This window comes from Heterocephalus glaber, unplaced genomic scaffold, assembly GCF_053883595.1.
Source record: "Heterocephalus glaber isolate CG9 unplaced genomic scaffold, H.glaber_assembly_v1.0 deba00001428, whole genome shotgun sequence".
In the NCBI taxonomy this organism is placed as follows: Eukaryota; Metazoa; Chordata; class Mammalia; order Rodentia; family Bathyergidae; genus Heterocephalus; species Heterocephalus glaber.
The window spans coordinates 21,652,356-21,671,974 of record NW_028258293.1 but is presented as its reverse complement, the minus strand read 5'-3'; the positions used below and the strand labels follow the sequence as shown (position 1 = coordinate 21,671,974).

At 52.5% G+C, this 19,619-nt stretch overlaps 1 protein-coding gene across 5 annotated transcripts in view; it reads right to left on the bottom strand.

Annotated features, from left to right (window-relative positions):
• Positions 1–494: 494 nt before the first annotated feature.
• Positions 495–19,619, bottom strand: part of Lmo1 (LIM domain only 1) — a 38,583-nt gene continuing 19,458 nt past the window's right edge. For all 5 annotated transcript variants that reach the window (XM_087211749.1, XM_087211748.1, XM_013074567.3 and 2 more), the window contains 3 exons: positions 5,245–5,458; positions 2,413–2,538; positions 495–899 (listed from right to left, as the gene is read on the bottom strand). In XM_087211749.1, the coding sequence (XP_087067875.1) occupies positions 794–899; positions 2,413–2,538; positions 5,245–5,450 (438 nt within the window). In that variant the 5' untranslated portion in view covers positions 5,451–5,458 and the 3' untranslated portion in view covers positions 495–793. The remainder of the gene's footprint in view (positions 900–2,412; positions 2,539–5,244; positions 5,459–19,619) is intronic.

Genomic DNA, 19,619 nt, shown 5'->3' with positions numbered 1-19,619 from the left:
ATAGAATAGGCTGAGGCTTGCTGACTGACGGACTGTCTCCAGCCTGCATGGGCTAAGTTGAAGGGAAACAGATTTGTTCTTGCTTGCATAGAACAGAAGGCTGGACCCCAGATCTGGCCCAAGAAAACACACACTGTTGCCCTGAAAGGGAAGAGGCGTCTCAGGAGTACATTTCCCTAATATGGGGCTCAGGGTTTGGGGATCTATTGTGGAGTAGATCAGAGCTGGGTCCCCACTGGCCAGTCAATGTGGGGTCCGATGAGGGGGTGGATCATAGGACCCCGGGGCTTCACCTTGCCCCTCTTTTTAGGGGTCTGGTCGGGACCAGATGTATGCTTTCGGCTTCTCCTTCAAGCCAACCTGGAGCTCTCCTGCTCAGCAGCAGCACATGCTGAAGGACCACCCCTGCTCTGTGCCCTGCCCCTGAGGGCCAGAGGGGAGGGGACCCCCAGGTCCACCTCAGTCATGTGAACACACAGAGTTATGTCCCCGGAAACATTCATAAGTTTAATCCACGCCAGTAATAAAATCGCATTACATTTCTCATAAAATAAATGTTCCCATTTATATACAGAAGACAGACTGTACAGGCCCAGCCCGGCCCCAGGAGGGGGTCACACACAGAGGGCCGGCAGCGGTAGAGGAAGGGCCGCCCTCCCATCCAGGATGAAGAAGTTCTGATTTGGCAGGAAGCAGCTGGCAACCCCATGGTGGCAGAGTGGCTGGCTGGCCTGCCAGGAGGGTGGGCAGGTGGGCAGAGGGACGGATGGGCCTGGAGGCCGGGCGCCGGGCGTTACTGAACCTGGGATTCAAAGGTGCCGTTCAGCTGCCCCTCCTCATAGTCCATCTGACACAAGATCATGTTGTTCTTCAGGAAGAATTTGTCTCCCACGCAAAATCTAGAAAATCCAAGCAAGAAAGAGAAGCTACAGGAAGGGCCCCAGTGGGTAGCAGGACCCAGCCTGGCCAGGAGAGGGGCATGTAGGAGACAGTGTGCTGGGGAATTTGCTCTTTGAACTTCCCAGAGCGGATTGAAAGAGTCCCACAGCAGGCCCAGTCAGTTACCCTTGGCCAGGCCCTGTACCCCAGCGTAGCCTGGGCCAGGCTTCCACCCTCAGATCTGCCATGGAGTTAGGGGAAGGGCTGGTGGGAGAGGTTTGGTGGAGAGGTAGAGGAGCAGCTCATCCCAGTCCTAGAGAGGGAGAGGACAAATACACACACACGCACACGCACGCACGCGCGCACACACACACACACACACACACACACAGAAACAGAGAGAGGGAGATGGGAAAGGAAGGAGGAATAAATGGTTGATTTTTCCATCTCTTTGTTCGTCTCCCTAATTTAAGAAGATGGCTTTCCTCTGAACAGAAACTGTAGATTACTTGGGACATTCTTCCAGGGAGTGACCTGTTCCACTATTTCTTCTGCTACCAAAAGAAGAACGTGCTTTGGCCCCCTAGTCCTCCGCAAGTATTGGGGGATTCCAGTCTTTCCCTCAAAGATGTCCCCAGGGTGAGGCGGTTAGTGAGCCCCAGGGTCACTGGCCCAGTGCCAGCAGATCCCAGTTTTGCCACCAGGTGGCTCTGTAACTTCACCAAGCTCTCCTAGCAGTGGTCTGGCCAAAGCCCCCAGCCACTCTGGACCTCTCACTCTGGGAACACTTGCATGAGTTCCTACCTGGCCCAGGCTCCCGAGGAGAAGGCCCTCTTTATGGTGTTGGGCCCTTGCCAGGGGCGAAGAGCTCTGGATCCTTAGGTCCCCATAACCTCCCATGGGTCCAAAAGGTCACGAAAGAGGCTGGATTGGAACCAGATTCTCAGGAATGGGGTCAGGAGTGAGTGGCTATTCTCTGAAAGGATTTCACCTTGCATGTCTGAGAACCCTTTCTCACGGGACTGTACACACACATGCATGCAATTACACATAGGACAAGAGGCACGCAGACCTTACCTTCTTGCACATGTTTTAAACGTGTGCACACATTCACCTTGTCATGTACACATAGTATACACATATTTGCACGTGGGCATTTAAAGACACGTGTACACATGAATATTAAATCCACTCACATGCACCCATCTGTACACGGACATTTAAAAATACACATAGACTCAATGTATACTCACACTATGCATACACAGGAAACTCATGCATACCCCATCATTACATTCAACAGAAATATCCCAAACAAATGTGCACACCCGGTACTGGGGTGCACACAGTTGACTAGAAGGCTTAGGCACACATAAAGCACAGACACACAAGCATGCTCACAACAGGCACACAGCCACGTACACACAAAAACCACACTCACACGCATGCCACCACAGCATCCCCAGCCTGCCCAGCAGACCTCAGGCTAGGGTCTGGGGAGTGTGTCAGGTCTGCCATGGGTCCAGCACTCACCTCTGGTTGCAGAGCTGGCAGGCGAAGCAGTCGAGGTGATACACATTGTCCCGGGCCCGCATCACCATCTCGAAGGCTGGGATCAGCTTGCTGCAGGCAGCACAGTTTCCGGTGGTGCCAAAGAGCCTGTGAGGGAAGGGCACAGAGGACTCAGGGACCTGCCAGAGAGCTGGGGCCTAGGACAGCTGCCTCCACCCAGGCCCCTGCCCATTCTCCAGCCCTGTGAGTATAGCAGGTAGGCCTGGGCAAGGGGGCAAAAGAAGTAGAGGCATCATCTAGAGCCTGCCAAGAGACCAAGCTTCAGGAAAACTGGTCCCCACCAGGAAGGCTGTGTAGGGGGTCAGGGGTTGGCTAACACTGCCCACTCCAAGATGCCCCTGGGGTCCCTCAAGCACCAGAAGCCTGCAGGAGAACACTAGGCTGGGCCCTGAGCAAAGGCTTCAGACTCACACAAGCCTAAGATTTAGAGGCAGTGTGCATATTATGGGCTGTGTGTCCTTAGGCAAGCCACTGAGTTATTCTGAGCCTCAATTACCTCAATTGCCAAATCAAGACCCAGACAAAGACACCTCTGTGGGGGTAGTTATGAAACCACTGTAAACTCAGTCACAGCTCATTTGGCAAACACCTGGGGGAAAGGGCAGCGTTTCCTTATCTGCCAGGCTCTATTCTAGGAGCTTACAAAGATGACCTCATTTGACCTCAACAGCAACCCTGGAGGTGGAGAGCTGTATTATCCCCCATTTTCCAGCTAAGAGGAATGAGTCCTTTTATGGAGAGGTAATCAACTTGGGCCTAGCTCCTCCGATGGGGGGTGGGGGATGTGCTCTATACCACTGCACAGTGCAGCCTCTCTATCTGTAAAATTAGTGCTTTATGAAAGCATTTTTCTGCTATGAACTTGCTGTATCACTTATTTAAGTCCTTTTTCTTTCTTTGCACCTCAGTTTCTCCTTCTGTAAAATGGGGATCCTGGGCCAGATGGTCCTGTCCAAAGGTATTTCTCAAACAGAACTGATACCCAAAGAAAGACCCAAGGACATCTGGCACAATGGCCTCTTTGAGGCAGGCACCTCTCCTCTCAGCTGCTGGCTGCAGGGCTCTAGGACAGGAAGTCCAGTCCCTCCCCATGAAGGCTAGTCCTCGGCTGGGTGCTACAATGGTCTGAGCCAACCGTGTTCCTCCTTACTGCTTTTCTGCACACTGGTGGGGCCCCAAATGAAGCATAGGGGCTGGGCGGTGAGCAGCAGGAGGCCTCTCTAATCCCCGATTTGTTCATCTCAAACCCAGGCACCTGCAGAGGAGCTGGTTCCATTATTCATCAGCCTGAGCTGCCTGGTGGCTCAGATAAAGTTATACAAAGGCTGGGCCACAGCCTCTGCCTGTCAACTCAGGCCTTTCCTGTCCCCAGCCCAATGTGCAGTTGCTGCAGAAGGGTAGACTCTGGACAGCCATTCCCTGGGCCGGGAAGAACAAGGATGTTGCACCCCTACCCTGGTCCACTGCCCTACCTGGCCCCAAAATTCATTCCTCACCTCTGCCAGAATGCAGGAAAAAACCTTCAGCCCCTAGAAGCTGTCAGGGCCCAGAATGTCATGGGTGCTTCTCTGCTCGCCTGACAATCCTATCCCACTCCGTGGTCCTGTGGACCCATCAGGTGGGCTGCCACCTCTCCCTGGCCTAGTAGGTTCAGCTGCCCTGGGGACGCCCTACACCTCCAGACTTGGAGGCGCATTCCAGGCCCTTGAGGGGTACAATCCCGAGGAGCACCCTTAAGCCCTCCCCCGACCCCAGCCTCTTCCCTCCAGCCCTGGCCAGGAGCTCTGACCCACAGCTCCTGTTGTATGGCCTCACTTCTTAAAAGTTCTTGAAAAAGGCAGGAATTAAAAGAAAAAGTGCAGACAGGTAAATCTCAGGCTCTTTGGGGAAGCAGGAGAGCTTCCACTGATAACCCTGCCCCTTCCAACTTGCCCTGATTTGAGCAGAGGGAGCCCCATAAGCCTTTGCCCTGACCTGTTAATTAATGCGATGGTCCTTCCCTCCCCACAAGGCCGCCACCATCCAGCAGCTTGCGACAGAGCCAAATGCAGGTGCTGGGCCTGAGCCAAGCCCCCTGCTTTGCAGCCTCCTTCCAGCCTTGCTGATGTCATAAATGGCCTAAGGGAGGGTTAACTGGGGGAGGCAGCCCCAGGAGATGGGATCCAGGTTGTGGGGGAGCTCAGAGGAATGGGAGGCAGGGAAGCATGATTCTTTTCACTACTTCACAGGGGAGTAAACTGAGTTGAAGAAGGTTAGAAGCCAAAGGCTCTGAGCCGATTCAAACCCAGGTCTTTAAACTTCAGCATGAGTGGCCCTTATCCAAGACTATGGCTACATGCCAGGCTCCCAAGGCAAATAGGATGGCTGATCTTGAGCATCCTCTGGAAAGGAGGAAAATGAGCCTTGAGAGGGGTGGGCAGGAGACTCTGTCAGGGAGGAAGGGCCCAGACATGTCCAAGCTTCCCCCCCTGCTCCCCAAAGCCCCTCTGAGGTGTTCTCTCCTCAGAGCAGGAAGAGGTGGCTCAGAAACACCCAGCAAAGGCTAGAGCCAGGCTGATGGAGCCCTTGCAAAGCTTATCTCAGGGGTCCAACAGCTAGAAATGCCCACCTGGGCCATGCTGGGCCCTGAGCCCAAGGAGTCAAAGGCCAGGCCCTGGCCTCAGATGGCTCCTTTGGTATCTGGGGATGCAGGGCAAGGATGGGTCACTGATGTGTGTGGCCTCGGGGAGTGTTGGGCCTGAAGCAGAGGGTGCTCTGGGAGCAGGACAGGGCTGGGGAGGCTGGTGGGCCCACCTCAGGTAGTCACGCCGGCACAGGATGAGGTTGGCCTTGGTGTAGAGGGTGGAGCCCACCTCACCCAGGCGGCAGTCACAGCAGGCACATTTGAGGCAGTCCTCGTGCCAGTACTTGTCCAGCGCCTTCAGCAGGTAGCGGTCCTTGATCTTGCGGTTACAGCCTGCACATCCCTTCTGCTTCCCTTTGGGCTGGACGGAGAGCATCGGCACACCTGCAGGTGGACAGACAGACAGATGGACACAGGACCAGACTGGGGCCCGGGGCCTCCAGCCATATCCGTCTTTTGGGAATGGAACTTCACCACTTGTCTCTGCTGCCTCTTCTAGGCTTGGTGCTCCCAGGAGTCCTCGGTCTCTGCATTTTACCCAGTAATTTCCTCTCTGGCCTCAGAGCCTACCCTTTGGGCAGCATGCCATAGCTTCCTCCCAGCCCTGCAGAGATCACTCCAGAGGCTGCAGGTAGCACCAGCAGCTCAAGTCTGCTCTGCTCCAGGGCACACACACAGCCTCAGGCCCAGCCCCACTGAGCAGTTCCTGTGTGCTCTGAGGCACGGAGGCTGAAAGCCCTCCTCACATAGCCACAATCCCATGGGTTTGCAGCAGTGGGTCTAGGAATGGATCTGCTAGAATTTCCAGATCTTCTGGCCAACTCAAGTCTTCCTCACAGTGCAGTGGTCAATGCGTGTTTGATCATTTCTACCCAGTCAGGCTAATCCTCTTGGTCTGCATGTGAAAAACTGGCCATGTCAGGAGGAAAGTGGGGAGCTCCTAGGACACTCCCAGGATGGAGTAGGATACTCTGGAGCTCCTGGCACACACAGAGGCAGCTGGGCCACACTATTAGGGGCTCCTGGCAGGAAGGCTTCAGCCAGAGCCCAACTTCCACCTACCCAGGAAAGAAGGTCCAGAGCCCCTGGAACTGTTCATCCTACCAGTATAAGAGTCTCTGAGTCACCAGGGGCCTCCCAGCACATATGAGCTTCTCAACATACAAGAAAGAAGTGAGAGCTGGGTGTGGTGGTACAAGTCTGTAATCCCCACACTCTGGGAAGCTGAGGCAGGAGGGTGGCAAATTCAAACCCAGCCTGGCCAATTTAGTGTGAGACCTTTTCTCTAAATATAAATAAAAAGGGCTAAAGATTTTGCAAAGGCCCTGGGTTCAATCCTCAGTAACAATACACACACAAGAAAGAGAGAGAGAGAGAGAGATAGGAAAAGAAAGGAAAGGAAAGGAGGGAGAGACGGAGGGAGGAGGCAGAGAGAGAGAGAGTGAGCAGGATTCTGAATGCAGTCCTCACCGCAGGGGCAGAGCCCCCCAGCGGGTGAGTACACACACTCACATACACCCATGCGCACAGGCAGAAGGTGCAGGTGTGGGCATGAACATGCACAGAGGCACAGTCCCTTTCCCTGGGGCCACAGGGAGGGGCAGCTGAGGAGGGAGAGGGGACAGATACTGTCCAGGAGCCTGGACAACCACAGGAGCGATGAGACTTCAGGGAAATGCAAGGGGTCCAGACACTCGACCTGTGACTTCACCAGGCAGGTTCCCCACAAGAGTTGCCTGAGAACCAAGCCCTCATGAAAGCAGGGAGTGGGGATTGGGATAATTTCTTCCCTGACCAAAGCACAGCTGGATGGAGGGGGCATCGGAGCCAACCTCTCTCTCTACCTCCCCAGCTTTCCAACAAGGCCTGGAGTCTTTCCTACTGGCCCCACCCTCTCCAAAGGACACTGCTCTCCACTGCTGGAGTTGGCTCCCATCCTCTGTATCCCTCCCATTCCCAGCCTCTCTCTGCCCCTCTCTGCTCCCCACCCAGAGGCTGAACTCCTGGGCCATTTTTCCTCTTCCCCTTCCATCTACAGATGTGGCCTTCCCTGAGGTGTAGGGGCAGAACCAGCCACCCTGAGGCCTGTCTCAGAATCCACAGATGCCAAGTTGGAGGACCCTCAATTCTTGTAGTCAAATGCTCTCTTTCTACAGACGGGGAAACTGAGGCCCAGCTGGCCAGGGGCCTAGTGTAAGCTACAATCAAGCTGACCCCAGAACTTCTTCCCTTCTCCTGTGCTATTTCTCAGACAAAAGTGCCTCCTCAGGCCACTGTTGGAGAAGGGGTGGCATCTGGGCCAATTCAGCAGCCCTCCCTGCTGGGAGGGAGGGAGCCGGGCCTGATGCAAGCCAGGGACCAGGGGGACCAGTGAGGGCAGGCAGGAGGTGGCACGGAAGCCTGTGGTGCACAAGGGTCAGCTGGCTTTCTCCTTCCAGTCCCCGCAGGGCCTGTTAGCTGGGAAGTTTGCTGCCTAATTTCCTTAATGCAGCTCTAAAGGTTAATTGGTCTGAGAGAGTGACGGGGCTCCAGAGGATGCTGTCCTCAGGCCTGCCTGGGTCTCCTCTGGCAGGGCTCGGCCAGGTCACAGAGCTCTTGAGGAGCCCATGGAGCAGGACCCTTGAGAACTGCAGAGCCTGTAAAACACTTTCCAAGACCTGGCTTACAGGGAGTTATAGGTACAGAAAATAGGGAAGAGGTTACAATAGCTAGATTTCGGGGAGGCAGGCCTGGGAGCCCAAGAGCAGGACTACTGCTCCCAGGGCCTGTGGAGGGATCCCATAGCCAGCATAACTATGCATACAAACACCAACTCGGATCTGGACCCGGGCCTCTGACACAGCCCCTCCACAGCTGGTGTCCCCTGAGCTCCCCTGGGCAGGCAGAAGGCCTGGCTTCCTCCCTGTGGTCCTGATCCCCTGCCAGGCATCTATACTTGTGCAATCCCAACAGGCTCAGCACACCTGGCTACAGAGCCTGCAGAGCCGGCTGGCAACCTCTCACTAGCAGGGCCTGGCACCTGCAGGACCCCATGGAAGCCACAAGGAAGCGATGTCACAAGTTGGCCCTGGTTCCCTCTCCCTGACCGCACCCAGACTGGGCCGCCACACACAGACTTTCTACAGGGCCTGGCCACCCCTCCTGTGGGTGTCGAACAGGGCCGCACAAAGCTCTTAGCTTCTGCCAGTGTCCCGAGGCCCCTGGGACATGGAACACTGTGGCCAGGGCAATGGGGACCCTTGAGATTTCTCTACCTAGGAATCCTGGGACAAGCCTGCCCCAGAGGTCTGGACTCAAACTGGTCTCTGGTAGCTAGGTGGTCCAGAGTGGATGCCCTAGTCTCCCCGGGCCCCAGTTTCCTCACCTGCCCAGAAAGGAAAACCGAAACAATCCCTTGCCTCTCACTAGAGGTGAGGGAGTTCTGGGGGTCAAACAGGACAAGGGCATCTTGCTTCCTTAGGGACCACTACAAGGTGTCAGCTACATTGGGCCAGGCCAGGAGGCTCAAAATCAATCCTGGGAAGGTGAAGGGGCTTTAAAGGGGGCATCCACCGTCTCCTGCTCCCCAAATGGAGGGTGCTACTCCCCAGAGAGTCCAGGCTCTCACTCCTGCCATGCCTCTCCAGCCTGCCAGCCCGCCCCCTGCAGACCCTCCCCTCCCTCCCTCCCCCTGCCTGACTCTGGGAGCTCAGCCTCGGGCCATGCACTTTCCATTAAGGAGATAGCATCCCTTTGCTGAAGTCCATTTGGGATCCATTTTAGTGTTATCTAAAAATCAAATCTACATGGTAATCCTTTTAATGTACTCCTGACTTCAGAAAAAAAAAAACAGCTTTGCACTCCTTCAGAAAAGGTTTTAAAGCATTACCCAGTAATTACTACTCACCCATGAAAACACCGATATTTTCCAATGGGGGATATTTGCGCCAACACACGCACCCAGCCACATGCTCAGGTACACGCTCTGGGCCCAGCAAAATAACCAGTTCACTCAGCCCATGTGTTACCTGAATCTGTGGTGTAGGGAGGGGTGTTTAAGGGAGACAGGCCAAACTCCGATCCCTACCTGTGCCAGGGCAGGGTGGCAGCAGGGCTTCGGGGAGAAGCCTCCGGGTCTGACTCATCGGCTGCCAGACACTGACCCTCAGCTCTCAATCTGGGGCAAAGCCAGATGGTCCTGGTGACAGGGAGGGACTGCCAGAGGTCACTCTGTCCCTCCCAGGCTCCCCCTCCAGCCAGGAGAGAAGCCTCTTCACACAGACCTCCAGAGCTGTCTGCCAGGCCAGACCGGAGGCCTCAGCAACTCCTGACCACTCAGTCCAGCCCAGGCTGCCCCTCAGTCCAGCATGTGGACTCCTCCAGGGGGCCCAGCCCACAGGCTTCCAGGCCCAGTGGTGCCTCCAGCTTGAACAGTGGCCTGGGTTGCTGGGGAGAACCCCCGGCCTCACCCAGTGAGCTCCTCCAAAGGCCAATCTCCTACCTCACTCAGCTCCAGGTCACTCCAGGCCATCCTCTGTGCTTCCTTTGCTAGTGACCACTGTGGCCAGCACTAGTGATGCCACCAGGCATCTGGGGACCATCCCACATGACAGTGTATTCTGCTTGGCTCTGCTGGACCTGTTCCCAGCAGAATCCTGGAATACCACCCTTGCTAGCCCACCAGTGGAGCTGGTTTGCTTCTCTCCCAGGGCCAGAAGAAATGCCCTCTCCCTACCCATCCCCTCTCTCCTGCAAAGGTCAGAGTCAACCTCAGGCCTGAGGCTTAGAGCTTGGCCCTTGGGGCAGCTGGGAACCTAGGGCTAACCCCTTCCCCTTTCTCACTTGGATCAGAGAAATGCAGATTGTGGCAAGACAAGTAGCTACAAACCCGAGGCCATAGCACAGAGCCTGGCACTAGGGTGAGGGGCAACGAATGCTCACCCCTGGGTGCCATCCGTGCTTGGGCACCTTTGTCTTTTTAACTTTTTATGGTGACATCATTTCAAACTTCCAAAAAAGTTGCAAGAATAGTAAGAATTCCTGTATACCTTTCACCCAAATTCCCTAAATATGAACCTTTTTACTACCTTTGCTTTCTCCTCCTCTATCTTTTTTCTACCAACCTATGAATTTTTTTTCCTGAATCATGACAGTTGGTTTCAGACATGAGGTCTCTATACCACTAAATTATTTTTGGTGTATAAATAAATACTTGCTAAAATCAAGTATGCTCTCTTATAGAGCTGTAGCACAGCGATCAAAAACCAGAAGTTGTCACTGAGTGCTTGCCAGTGCTCAGCTTTGAAGGCCTTTGCTCATAACTGCCTTGTGAGACAGATCTCATTATCATTCCCATTCTAATAATAAGAAAACTGTGAGGCACAAGAAAAGTACAGTGGACCCTTGGCTTACAAACTCAGTTTGTTTTCAAGGGCTGGTTGTAACTCAAGTTGGTCAATGGAAGGCTCAGGCTCCTCTACACAACCTTCAGTCTCTCTCCTGTATCCAGGCAGATCTCAGTGTCCTTAGAGAGACACTGGCCCAGGATTTCTCAATTAACCCCACACAGGAAAGGATGTTGTAATGCTCCTTCCAGAACTCTTTAAGGGTTAAGTCTGTATCTGAAATCATCTGGAAGCACAAGTAGCTGGCATTTGGGTCATAACTCAAGACTTTGTTCGTAAGTTAAAACTAAAATTCTGGTCATAACCCAAGTTGTTCATATGTCAGGCCAGCTGTAACTCGAGGGTCCGCTGTACTGAGCTTTATGTCACAGTTACTAGGAGACAGAACTGGGATTTGAACCCTGGCAGTCTGTCTTCTGGGCCCAAGCACTTGACGCATCTACTATGCAGCAAGGCTGTATGCTGAGGTGCAAAAAAACCTGAGCAGGAGACTTTACAGAGAATAGGAGGTAGGCAGGAGGTAGGCAGGAGGTAGGCAGAAGGTATGCCCTGAAGGTATGCAGATGCAGGCCACAGAGCTGAAGGATACACACACAAAGCACACAAATATCCATGCACACGTGGGCACATGGGTATACAAGCGACACATGAGGGACTGTTCAGTTTTACTCTCCACACAATAGCTTTATTCCAGTGTGCTCAGCTTAGTGCTGGCAAACGCTAGTGTTCAGTAAGGCGCATGAAAGTACATACATACCCACACATGGGTTTTTGTGTGCTCACGTTAATACAATGGTATCTCAGTTCACAAATTTAATTTGTTCCATGATTTTGGTGAAGATGGCCACGTTTGTGTTTGTCACTCACTGTAGGGTTTGCAAACAAAAAATTTTGACAAACGTTTGTTTGAGAACGAAGCTGTTTGCAAACAGAAGCACTCGTGAACCGAGGCACCGCTGTATATATCCAGGCACAGATTCACCTGTAGGCTGCAGCATGTCACCGGCATGTTTACTGTCTTTTAAAGGACCATGGTTCCAAAAAGTAGATCATAGCTCAGACCAAGCTCTGATTTGCACAAAGCCCACAAGTAGGAGGCCTGGAATCCGAGGACTGTGAGCCCCTTAGGTTCACTCACGTGGAGTCATGTGGAGCCTCAGAATTCCCAGTGTTGGGTCCCACAGTCCTCACACCCACCTAGCTTGGGGCAGGAGGCGGTGGACTTCGTGGGTCCAGGCCCCTGCACCTGCAGGGTCCTCTGCCAGCCCCTGGCCGTATCCAGACCTGTGACCACAGCAGAGTGGGATCCCAGCAGAGCTGCCAGCGGCCCCTCCTAGGCATCAATCCCCTTTAATAAGGAAATTTGAAAGTGTAATCGAATTCTGCAGAATCTCTTTAAATCTCGTTTTCTCAGAAGTAACTTCATTTCACACAGACACATTCAGCCTTGTGCGAAGGCCTCCATTTCACACCAGTTTTATCTCCACAATTTCTCGTCTCACTGCACTCCTATCCCAGGGCCTTGCCACACGGCAGGCGAGGCCTGAACTAATAACATTTCCTACTCATTTGGAATCAAAAGCCAAGGAGAACAACTGTTGAAACGCGTGGCCACAACTACCTGGTCCACGCTCATTACCGCCCCCTCTGCGGCCCATTCACAGGTGGATGTTTACCAGGTCACATGAGGAGGGAAGCGGGGCTCCGATGGCCTCCGGGTCCCCACTGGGGCAAGGAGAGAAAGCCTGGGAGCCTGCATGCTTGGCTCGTGGCGGGTGGTTTGCTTGGGAAGAGCTGGCACCCTTGACTGGGGCATTACCCTCAAGGGCGACTGAGAGGAGGGACAGGGCAGTGCACACCTAGAGATGAGGGGCCCTGCAAACCCACGGGCTCAGCTTGTACTCTGGCTCTGTCACTTCCCCACTCTGCCTCATTTTACTCACTCACTAAATGAGGTGACCGCTATAAGGGATTATATGATGATTATATGATAATTTGGATAACAGACAAAAAATACATATTACAGTATTTGACATAATAGCTGAAAACAGCCAAAAAAACTTATATAGATATTTCATCATGGCCCAACAGTTCTATTCCTAAGTATATGCCCACTCCAACAGAAAATTTATATTCTCTAAGAGAGGCACAAGAATGTTCATAGAACCTTTCTTCATAATAGGTCCAAGCTGAAAACAATACAGAGGTCTATTGAGAGTAAAACAGACAGTAGATTGTATTTATGCAGTGGAATAGTATGCAGCAACGAAAAGGAATGAATTACTAACCTATACTACACCTGGATGAATCAGACAGTATGAAATGACAGATGACATATATATAACATATATATAATGTATATATATCAGACACAAATGACACATGATATATATATATCAGACACAAATGACACATAATATATATATCAAGGGATTATATACATAGCAAGGGATTATATATATGTTATATATAATTATATATAATATATTTTTATATTATATATTATATATAGCAAGGGATTCTATATATTATATATATACTTTTTCCAGTTATATTAGTTCCCAAACAGGCAAGATGGATCTGATGTGAGATTTATGCTCACTGGGAGGCAGGGGGATGTACTAACAACTGAGGAGGCATGAGGAAGCCTGCAGGTACAGGACACACCTGATATCTTGACCTAAACATTTAAATGGGTATGTACTAAATGAAATTTAGTACAAAATTTACTAAATGAAACATTTGAGGTGTGTGCATCTTACCACATATGTTGTAACTCAAGAATAAAACACTAAGATGGAGACTCCTGAATCAGAGCTCTGGAGCCTCCTCATAAAGCTCACCATTTGCTCAGCAGTCTTTGTGCCAGGGCTGGGTTCCCTTATCTCTGGGAATCCTCTTTATTAACTCTGAGGCACTAAACGATTACCCACATTTCACAGGTGAGAAAACAGGCCCAGGAAGGCTGAGGCCCTTGTCAAAGTCACACAGCTCAAAGAGTGCAGGACAGAGGCTGGAATACTTCGGCCCTCAGACTGCAGGGTTCCAGTTCTTGTCCATGCACAGCCTGTGCATGGAAGGGGGTGGGGTGTCTTGGTTCTCCTGTGTAGTCTGGATGCCCAAAGATGCCAGGAAAATGGCTGGGGCTACAACTGGAAGGAAGGGCTACCCCTGAAAAGCACTGCCTTTATGCTCTGGGGCCCTTGGCTGTGTCCTGTCACCAGTTGGTCCTTCAGAAGCTATGGTGCCATGGGGTCTAGGAAGGGCTTCTGGGTGGGGCCAGCAAGGGATATGGACCAGAAACAAAGTACAAAGAGGGAACAGGGTTGGGAAGAAGGCAGGAAGCCAAGCAGGAGCAGAGTCAGGATGTGTGCATTGCAGCTTTGAGAGGGACAAAGAAGCCTTGAGATGCCACATGTGCCAGGGAAAGGCCAAGCTGTCACAGAGTGGGTGAGCTGGGGTCAGCAGGCTCAGGGCCACAGTAGTGGGGTGGGCCTCTACCAATAGCCAGCAGCTTGTGTCTGAATGAAGGATGGGGGAGCTGGAGGGTCCTGGACTGGAGTAGGACATTTGAAGTGAGTCCAGAGACACCTGTCTTGTCTGAAGTGCCAGGGTCTCTTGGTTTCTGTGGCCCACCACAGGGGGAAAGTCTAAGGAAAGGACTGCACAGTCGAATCTCCAGCATCTGCAGCCACTGTTGTCACATTCAACTGGACGATAATAGACCACACTCCCTCTTACTGAGTGCTACTATGGGCTAAGAGCATTACACTTGTTAATTCACATTCATGATGACCCTGAGCTCATGGAAATCATCAACTTGCCCACAGGCAAGCCTGGGAATGGCCAGGTGGGGATCCATGCTGCTGGCCATCAGGAAGCACTAACACCCTTCCTTCTCTGTCCTGCGGCCAGAAGCAGCATCACATCATCTTTTTCCTAGGAGGTGGGGAAAGCAGACTTTCACTGGGACCTGATTTGGACCCTAGCACAGGAGGCGGCTCTGAAACACCCTTGCAGGGGGAAACATCAGGGCCAGCAGGCTGCCAGACCCAAAGCACTCATCAAGCTGAGCAGATCAGAGCTCCCAGAGGGGCCACTTCCGGTGCAGGAGTAGGAAGCAGGAGGAATTTCTGCAGCAAGTCTTTTTTTTTTTTTTTCAATGGTACTGAGGATCGAATTCAGGACCTTGAGCTTTTGAGACAGGCAGCAGAACCACTGAGCTAAATCCCCGCCTCTGCAGCAAGTCTTGATGAAGGCAAACCTGTCCTCGGGGATTTGGTACCTAAAGCCCGCACCTGCCGTGACGTCAGAGTATCCAGAAATGAAGGGCTGAGGTGTCCTACACACAACTCACAGGCAGAAGGAATCTGAGCCCTGCGCAACCAGGGTGGGACAACAGCCTCAGAGGGCTGTCTAAGTCTATTCAGGCTTCTATCCCAGAACACTATAGCCTGGGCGGTTTATAAGCAACAGAAACTTATTTCTCATAGCCCAAAGGCCAGAAATTCCAAGATCTGGGTCCTGGCAGATTCCACATCTGGTGGAAGCCTGCTTCTCGGTTCACAGACAGCTGTCTTGTCACTATAACCTCGCATGGCAGATGGGGTGAGGGAGCCCTCTGGGGTCCCATTTATAAAGTAGCTAATCCCATTCACAAGGCTCCACCCTCATGACCTCATCATTTTCTATTTTCTAATACTATCACTGTGGAGGTCGGGCTGCAATATATGGATTCCGAGAGGACACAGACTGTAGACACTCAGACCCTAGCAGGAACCCCGCTGAGAACTTGCAGCAAGGCCTGACAATAGGCTGGGATTCTGGGGCAGGGTCACGGGGATCTTCTCTTGCAGCCTCCAGCAGTTTTCTGCAGTTCTTCAGTGAGGACCTTGGACACTTGGGCCTCAGAAGCTGCACAGGCTGTCTGGAGTCCATCGCTTGGAATGAGACTCAGTGTCATCCTCACCCCTCCTACTCCCTATCCCATCGGCTTCTTTCCACATGCAGAGACACTGCCATATTTTACCACAATATCAGCATAGTCTCCAGCGTCCTGGTGTCTGGTGACCACAGTCATTCCTCACTCAGCAGTGGGAGAAGTCTTTCCAAACACATCAGAGCAGTAACTTGGAACCCTTCCACAGATTCCAGTGGGTTGAATATAGCATCCCCCACTCTTTATCTTGCCTATGGTATCCTCATATGTTCTGGTTCCTGTCTCTCTTTCCCACACTGAGTTCCAGCCATGCTCCAGATCTCCTTCCTGCCTCAGGGTCTTTGCACATGCAAACACCTCCCCTGCTTCTTCAGTAACTGGTACCTTGTCATCCTTGAGCTTTGGCTTAAATGTCGCCTCATCAGAGAGGTCTTTATCACTTCCTGATTTTTGTAAATGACCTGACCCCTTCCCCAGTCATTTCCTTCTGAATTTTTAATCCTAATTTGCAATCATTTTGCTTTTCTTTAGTGAGTTTATGGGGAAAATGACTGGTTTATCTCCTAGGAACAGAAGCTCCTGTTCTTGGGGCCCTCTTTGTCTTGTCTACCACTGTATCCTCAGTGTTGATCCCCACAGCAGTCACATTTAGACATCAGTTCACTTAATGAAGAGACCAAGTGGATTCCATCCAGATATTATTGGCAAGTCTGCTGGCCAGAGTGGGCTGACTGAGATAGGCAGGCTCCCCAGAGATGGGGCCTTCACCAGGCTTGGCACTGCCCCCGTGCCTCACACTCCAAGACACCTGTGGCTATGCAGCCCTGACAAAAACTACAGATGCCACTGGAGCAGTACCCAGGTCTTCCCTGCCACTGCTGAGATTCTTAAGAGGTGCATCCCAGGGCTCCAGCTAGGAAATGGCAGTGCTTGTGCAAACACAAACCTTCCCTTTATCCCTTCAATAAAGGTGCAGCAAAATTCAGTCCTTCAGTGTCTGCAGACCCATGAGGAAGTCCTTTACACATAAATACTCCATCCCTCCTCAGGGAGAGGCAGGCAGAGTAGAGTATAAGGCCAGCAGCTCAGTCTTTTCCTCTGTAGCTCTGGCCTGGGCACCAATCTGCTCCAGCACAGAGCAGCCTCCCTTACTCCTACCTCAAGGTCCTGGGGGCTTATAAATATGATTGCTCTTTTCTCCCAGCTAGTCTGAGGCTCTGGGGGCCAGTGGAAGGAAACAGCCCATAGAGTTTGCTATGAAAACTCCAGGCCCAAGCCTTTCCCTGTCTGAAACTCCCAGCCCCCATCCTGTCCTGGGCCTCTGGAGCCACGTCCCAGGTCCCTCAGCAGTACGCTTCCTGGAACTGCACAGCTGTGGGGACCGACAGGGAAGCGTCTGGAAGCTGGGTTCCCCAGACAGCAACTCAGCTGCTCCCTGGGCACCCACAAGACCCACGTCACCCATCTAATAAAACAGGACTCCCAAGGGGCCTGCAATCTCCACAGAAGAGGAGGAGGATACAGACTCTCAGACGAGTCTCAATTTCACAGCATCAGGGACGTGAGCACCAACGCGATGAACCAGAAAACGAGAGTCTGGCAGGAGCTGCAGACACACCGTGAGCACCAGGGGATCGGAGATTAGGGGCCTTCAAAATCAATTTTGAATTCAAACTTTTAAATGTGTTCTCCAGGCACAAAGAGGGGACCCTCTAGGCAGGCTTGGCCTGGCCAGCTGCTGGGTCCTGCTTCCTTCTCAAAGCAGCCAGAGCCTGTTTGCCTGCCACTGGGCCAGGTGAGGGGAGGGAAGATGGGGGTGGGGTAGGGGGAGACCCTGTACTCTGCAAGCAGGACAGCAGCTTTCTGGGCTCCTGCTGGAGTAGCACTGCCCTGAGGCTTTCTGCTGAGGCCTTGGGAACCAGCCTCCTTTGCAGACCTGGATGAGAGGAATTGGAGGGAGTCGAGGCGGGTGTGACCAGGCTCCTGGGGTACCAGTGGCTGAAGCTGTTTAGAATGGGGGCTTTGGAGTCAGACAGTTGGGGATTTGCATCCTAGAGGAGCCATGGACTCCTAGGGGGAAGATCCTTCTTCACAAGTGGATTTCCCCTTCTGAAAGCTGGTGGCATCCTGCTGTGAGCATCCTGGGGTACAGCCCTGGGAAGTGAGGGGAGCCTGTGGCCTCTGTGTGGGAGTCAGTGCCGTGGCTGCAGGCTGTTATCCACCGTGTGGTGCCCGCAGCCCAGGCACTGACGACCATGCTGTCTGTTACCTTCCAGGCTATGGCTGGGGTACTCAGTACAGCTGGGGCCCTGCCCTGCAAGATCACAGGGATGCATGGCACAGTGGGCCCCCCAGGGACCCTGAGCAGAACAGACCTCTGGAGGAGGCCTGCAGAGGAAGGCCCTGGTGGCTTCAGCCAACAGCAAATGCTCCAGGTGGCCCCAGTGGTGGACGCTTGCACCTACCCGGGTCCCTGCGGAGCCACATTGTTCTTTTCAGCCAACAGCTGACCCATAGCTGATGTCTTATCAGTCTCTGGGTGGGGAAGATGGTCTGGAACAAGCTTCTCTGACCCCAGTGACCCCTTGGCACACCCCTCAGGTCACTGTCCAACTTTAGGCCAACTCCAGAGACAGAAACACAGGCGATAGGAAGCATTCTGCAGAGAGACAGCCGGAGGGAGCAGCAAGGCCTTGGTCCTACAGAGGATTTGCAGGGAGCCCCTTTGGGAATGAGTTGCACTGGGAAAGGAGGCAGGGGTCCTGGGACCGCAAGGTGGAGAGGAGGCTGGGATTCCTAGCCCCACCCTCTCCCTAGCTTGGGAGTGGGCCACAGACTTTGCAAGGAAATTACAACATGGGCCTGGTAATGCTCCTTTTAGTTACAGCATAAACTGCGGCAATAAAGCGTACCTGGGGAATGTTTAGAGAAAGCACTAATGATTTCTTCCCCAGTGGTTAATAAATTCACTTCCAGATCAATTTGTTCTCGATAGAGCCCGGCGAGCGGAACCCGCGCGGCAGGCACAGCCGAGTGTGTCTTTTTCAGTATAAATGATTTATTACGATGATTAGTGGCACATAAACAATTTAAAATACAACGCTAATTAGTTTGGGGAAGAAAGGAGGGGAAAAGCCACCCTGCCTCTCTCCCCATTATGTTCTACTTCCCTAAGTGTGTACTTTTTAATTAAATCCAAATGTCACAATAAATTTCAAGTGTTTTATTGCCACTCAGGCTAACAGAGGCAGTCATGCAAGCCCCCCTCTCCGGCAGCTGCAGGCGGGCAGAGGTGAGGATGGCGGCACCACAACTCTCCTCCGGGCAGAGATGGCTCGAGACCCCTGCCAGCCCTTCCTGGTTTGGGCTAGAAAACATGGGACCGCCATGGGAACCTTCAGGGAACCTTCATCTTCTGCTCCCCTTCCTGTGAATCTGACTGAGGTTCCTCCTTCTAGCTTGCACGGAGCAGGCCAGAAGCCAAAGCCTTCTCTGTGACTGTTTGCAATGCCCCGCACCCTCTTCACCCCTCCTGGCATGCTCCTGTGACCTTTTACCTGCTGCTCTCTATGTGCCTGCCTCTTCCTATCAACCTCTCACCAAAGGCTTCTTCCAGGGCTGTGTGACGTAATTACTGCTTCAGTTTCATGGATGGGGAAACCGAGACTCAGAGAGGTGGAACGACTTATTTAAAGTCCCACAGCTAAGAAAGCAGACTTTTGCAAAGGCCTTGTTTCTGCCTCCATAGCATGTTTGGCCTTGGGGCCCTCATGTAGCCCTGCCTAGGCCCCGATTTCCCATGCCCAGGATGGGGCAGAGAACACAGTGGCTGCTTAGCCACGGCCTTGTCTTACCCTCGAATACACCTGAGGCAGGTTTTCAGACTAGGGGTTGGATTCTCATATATCTTAGTTCAAGTTCAGGCTCTGATATTGATCAAAAGTAAACTTGGTCGAGTCCTTTAGCCTCTCTGATTCTCAACTTCCTCATCAGCATAACTACGGCAATAACGCACAACCCACAGGGTGAAGGACTAATGTGAGCAGCTAACATGAGCAGAGGGCTTTGCAATCCTTAACACTATATAGAAGTAGTAGTCACTTACTTACTTATTTATTTATTTATTTATTTATTTATTTATTTTTGGTACCAGGGATCAAACTTGGGTCCTAGCGCTTGCGAGGCAGGCAGCAGAACCACTGAACTAAATCCCCAGCCCCAT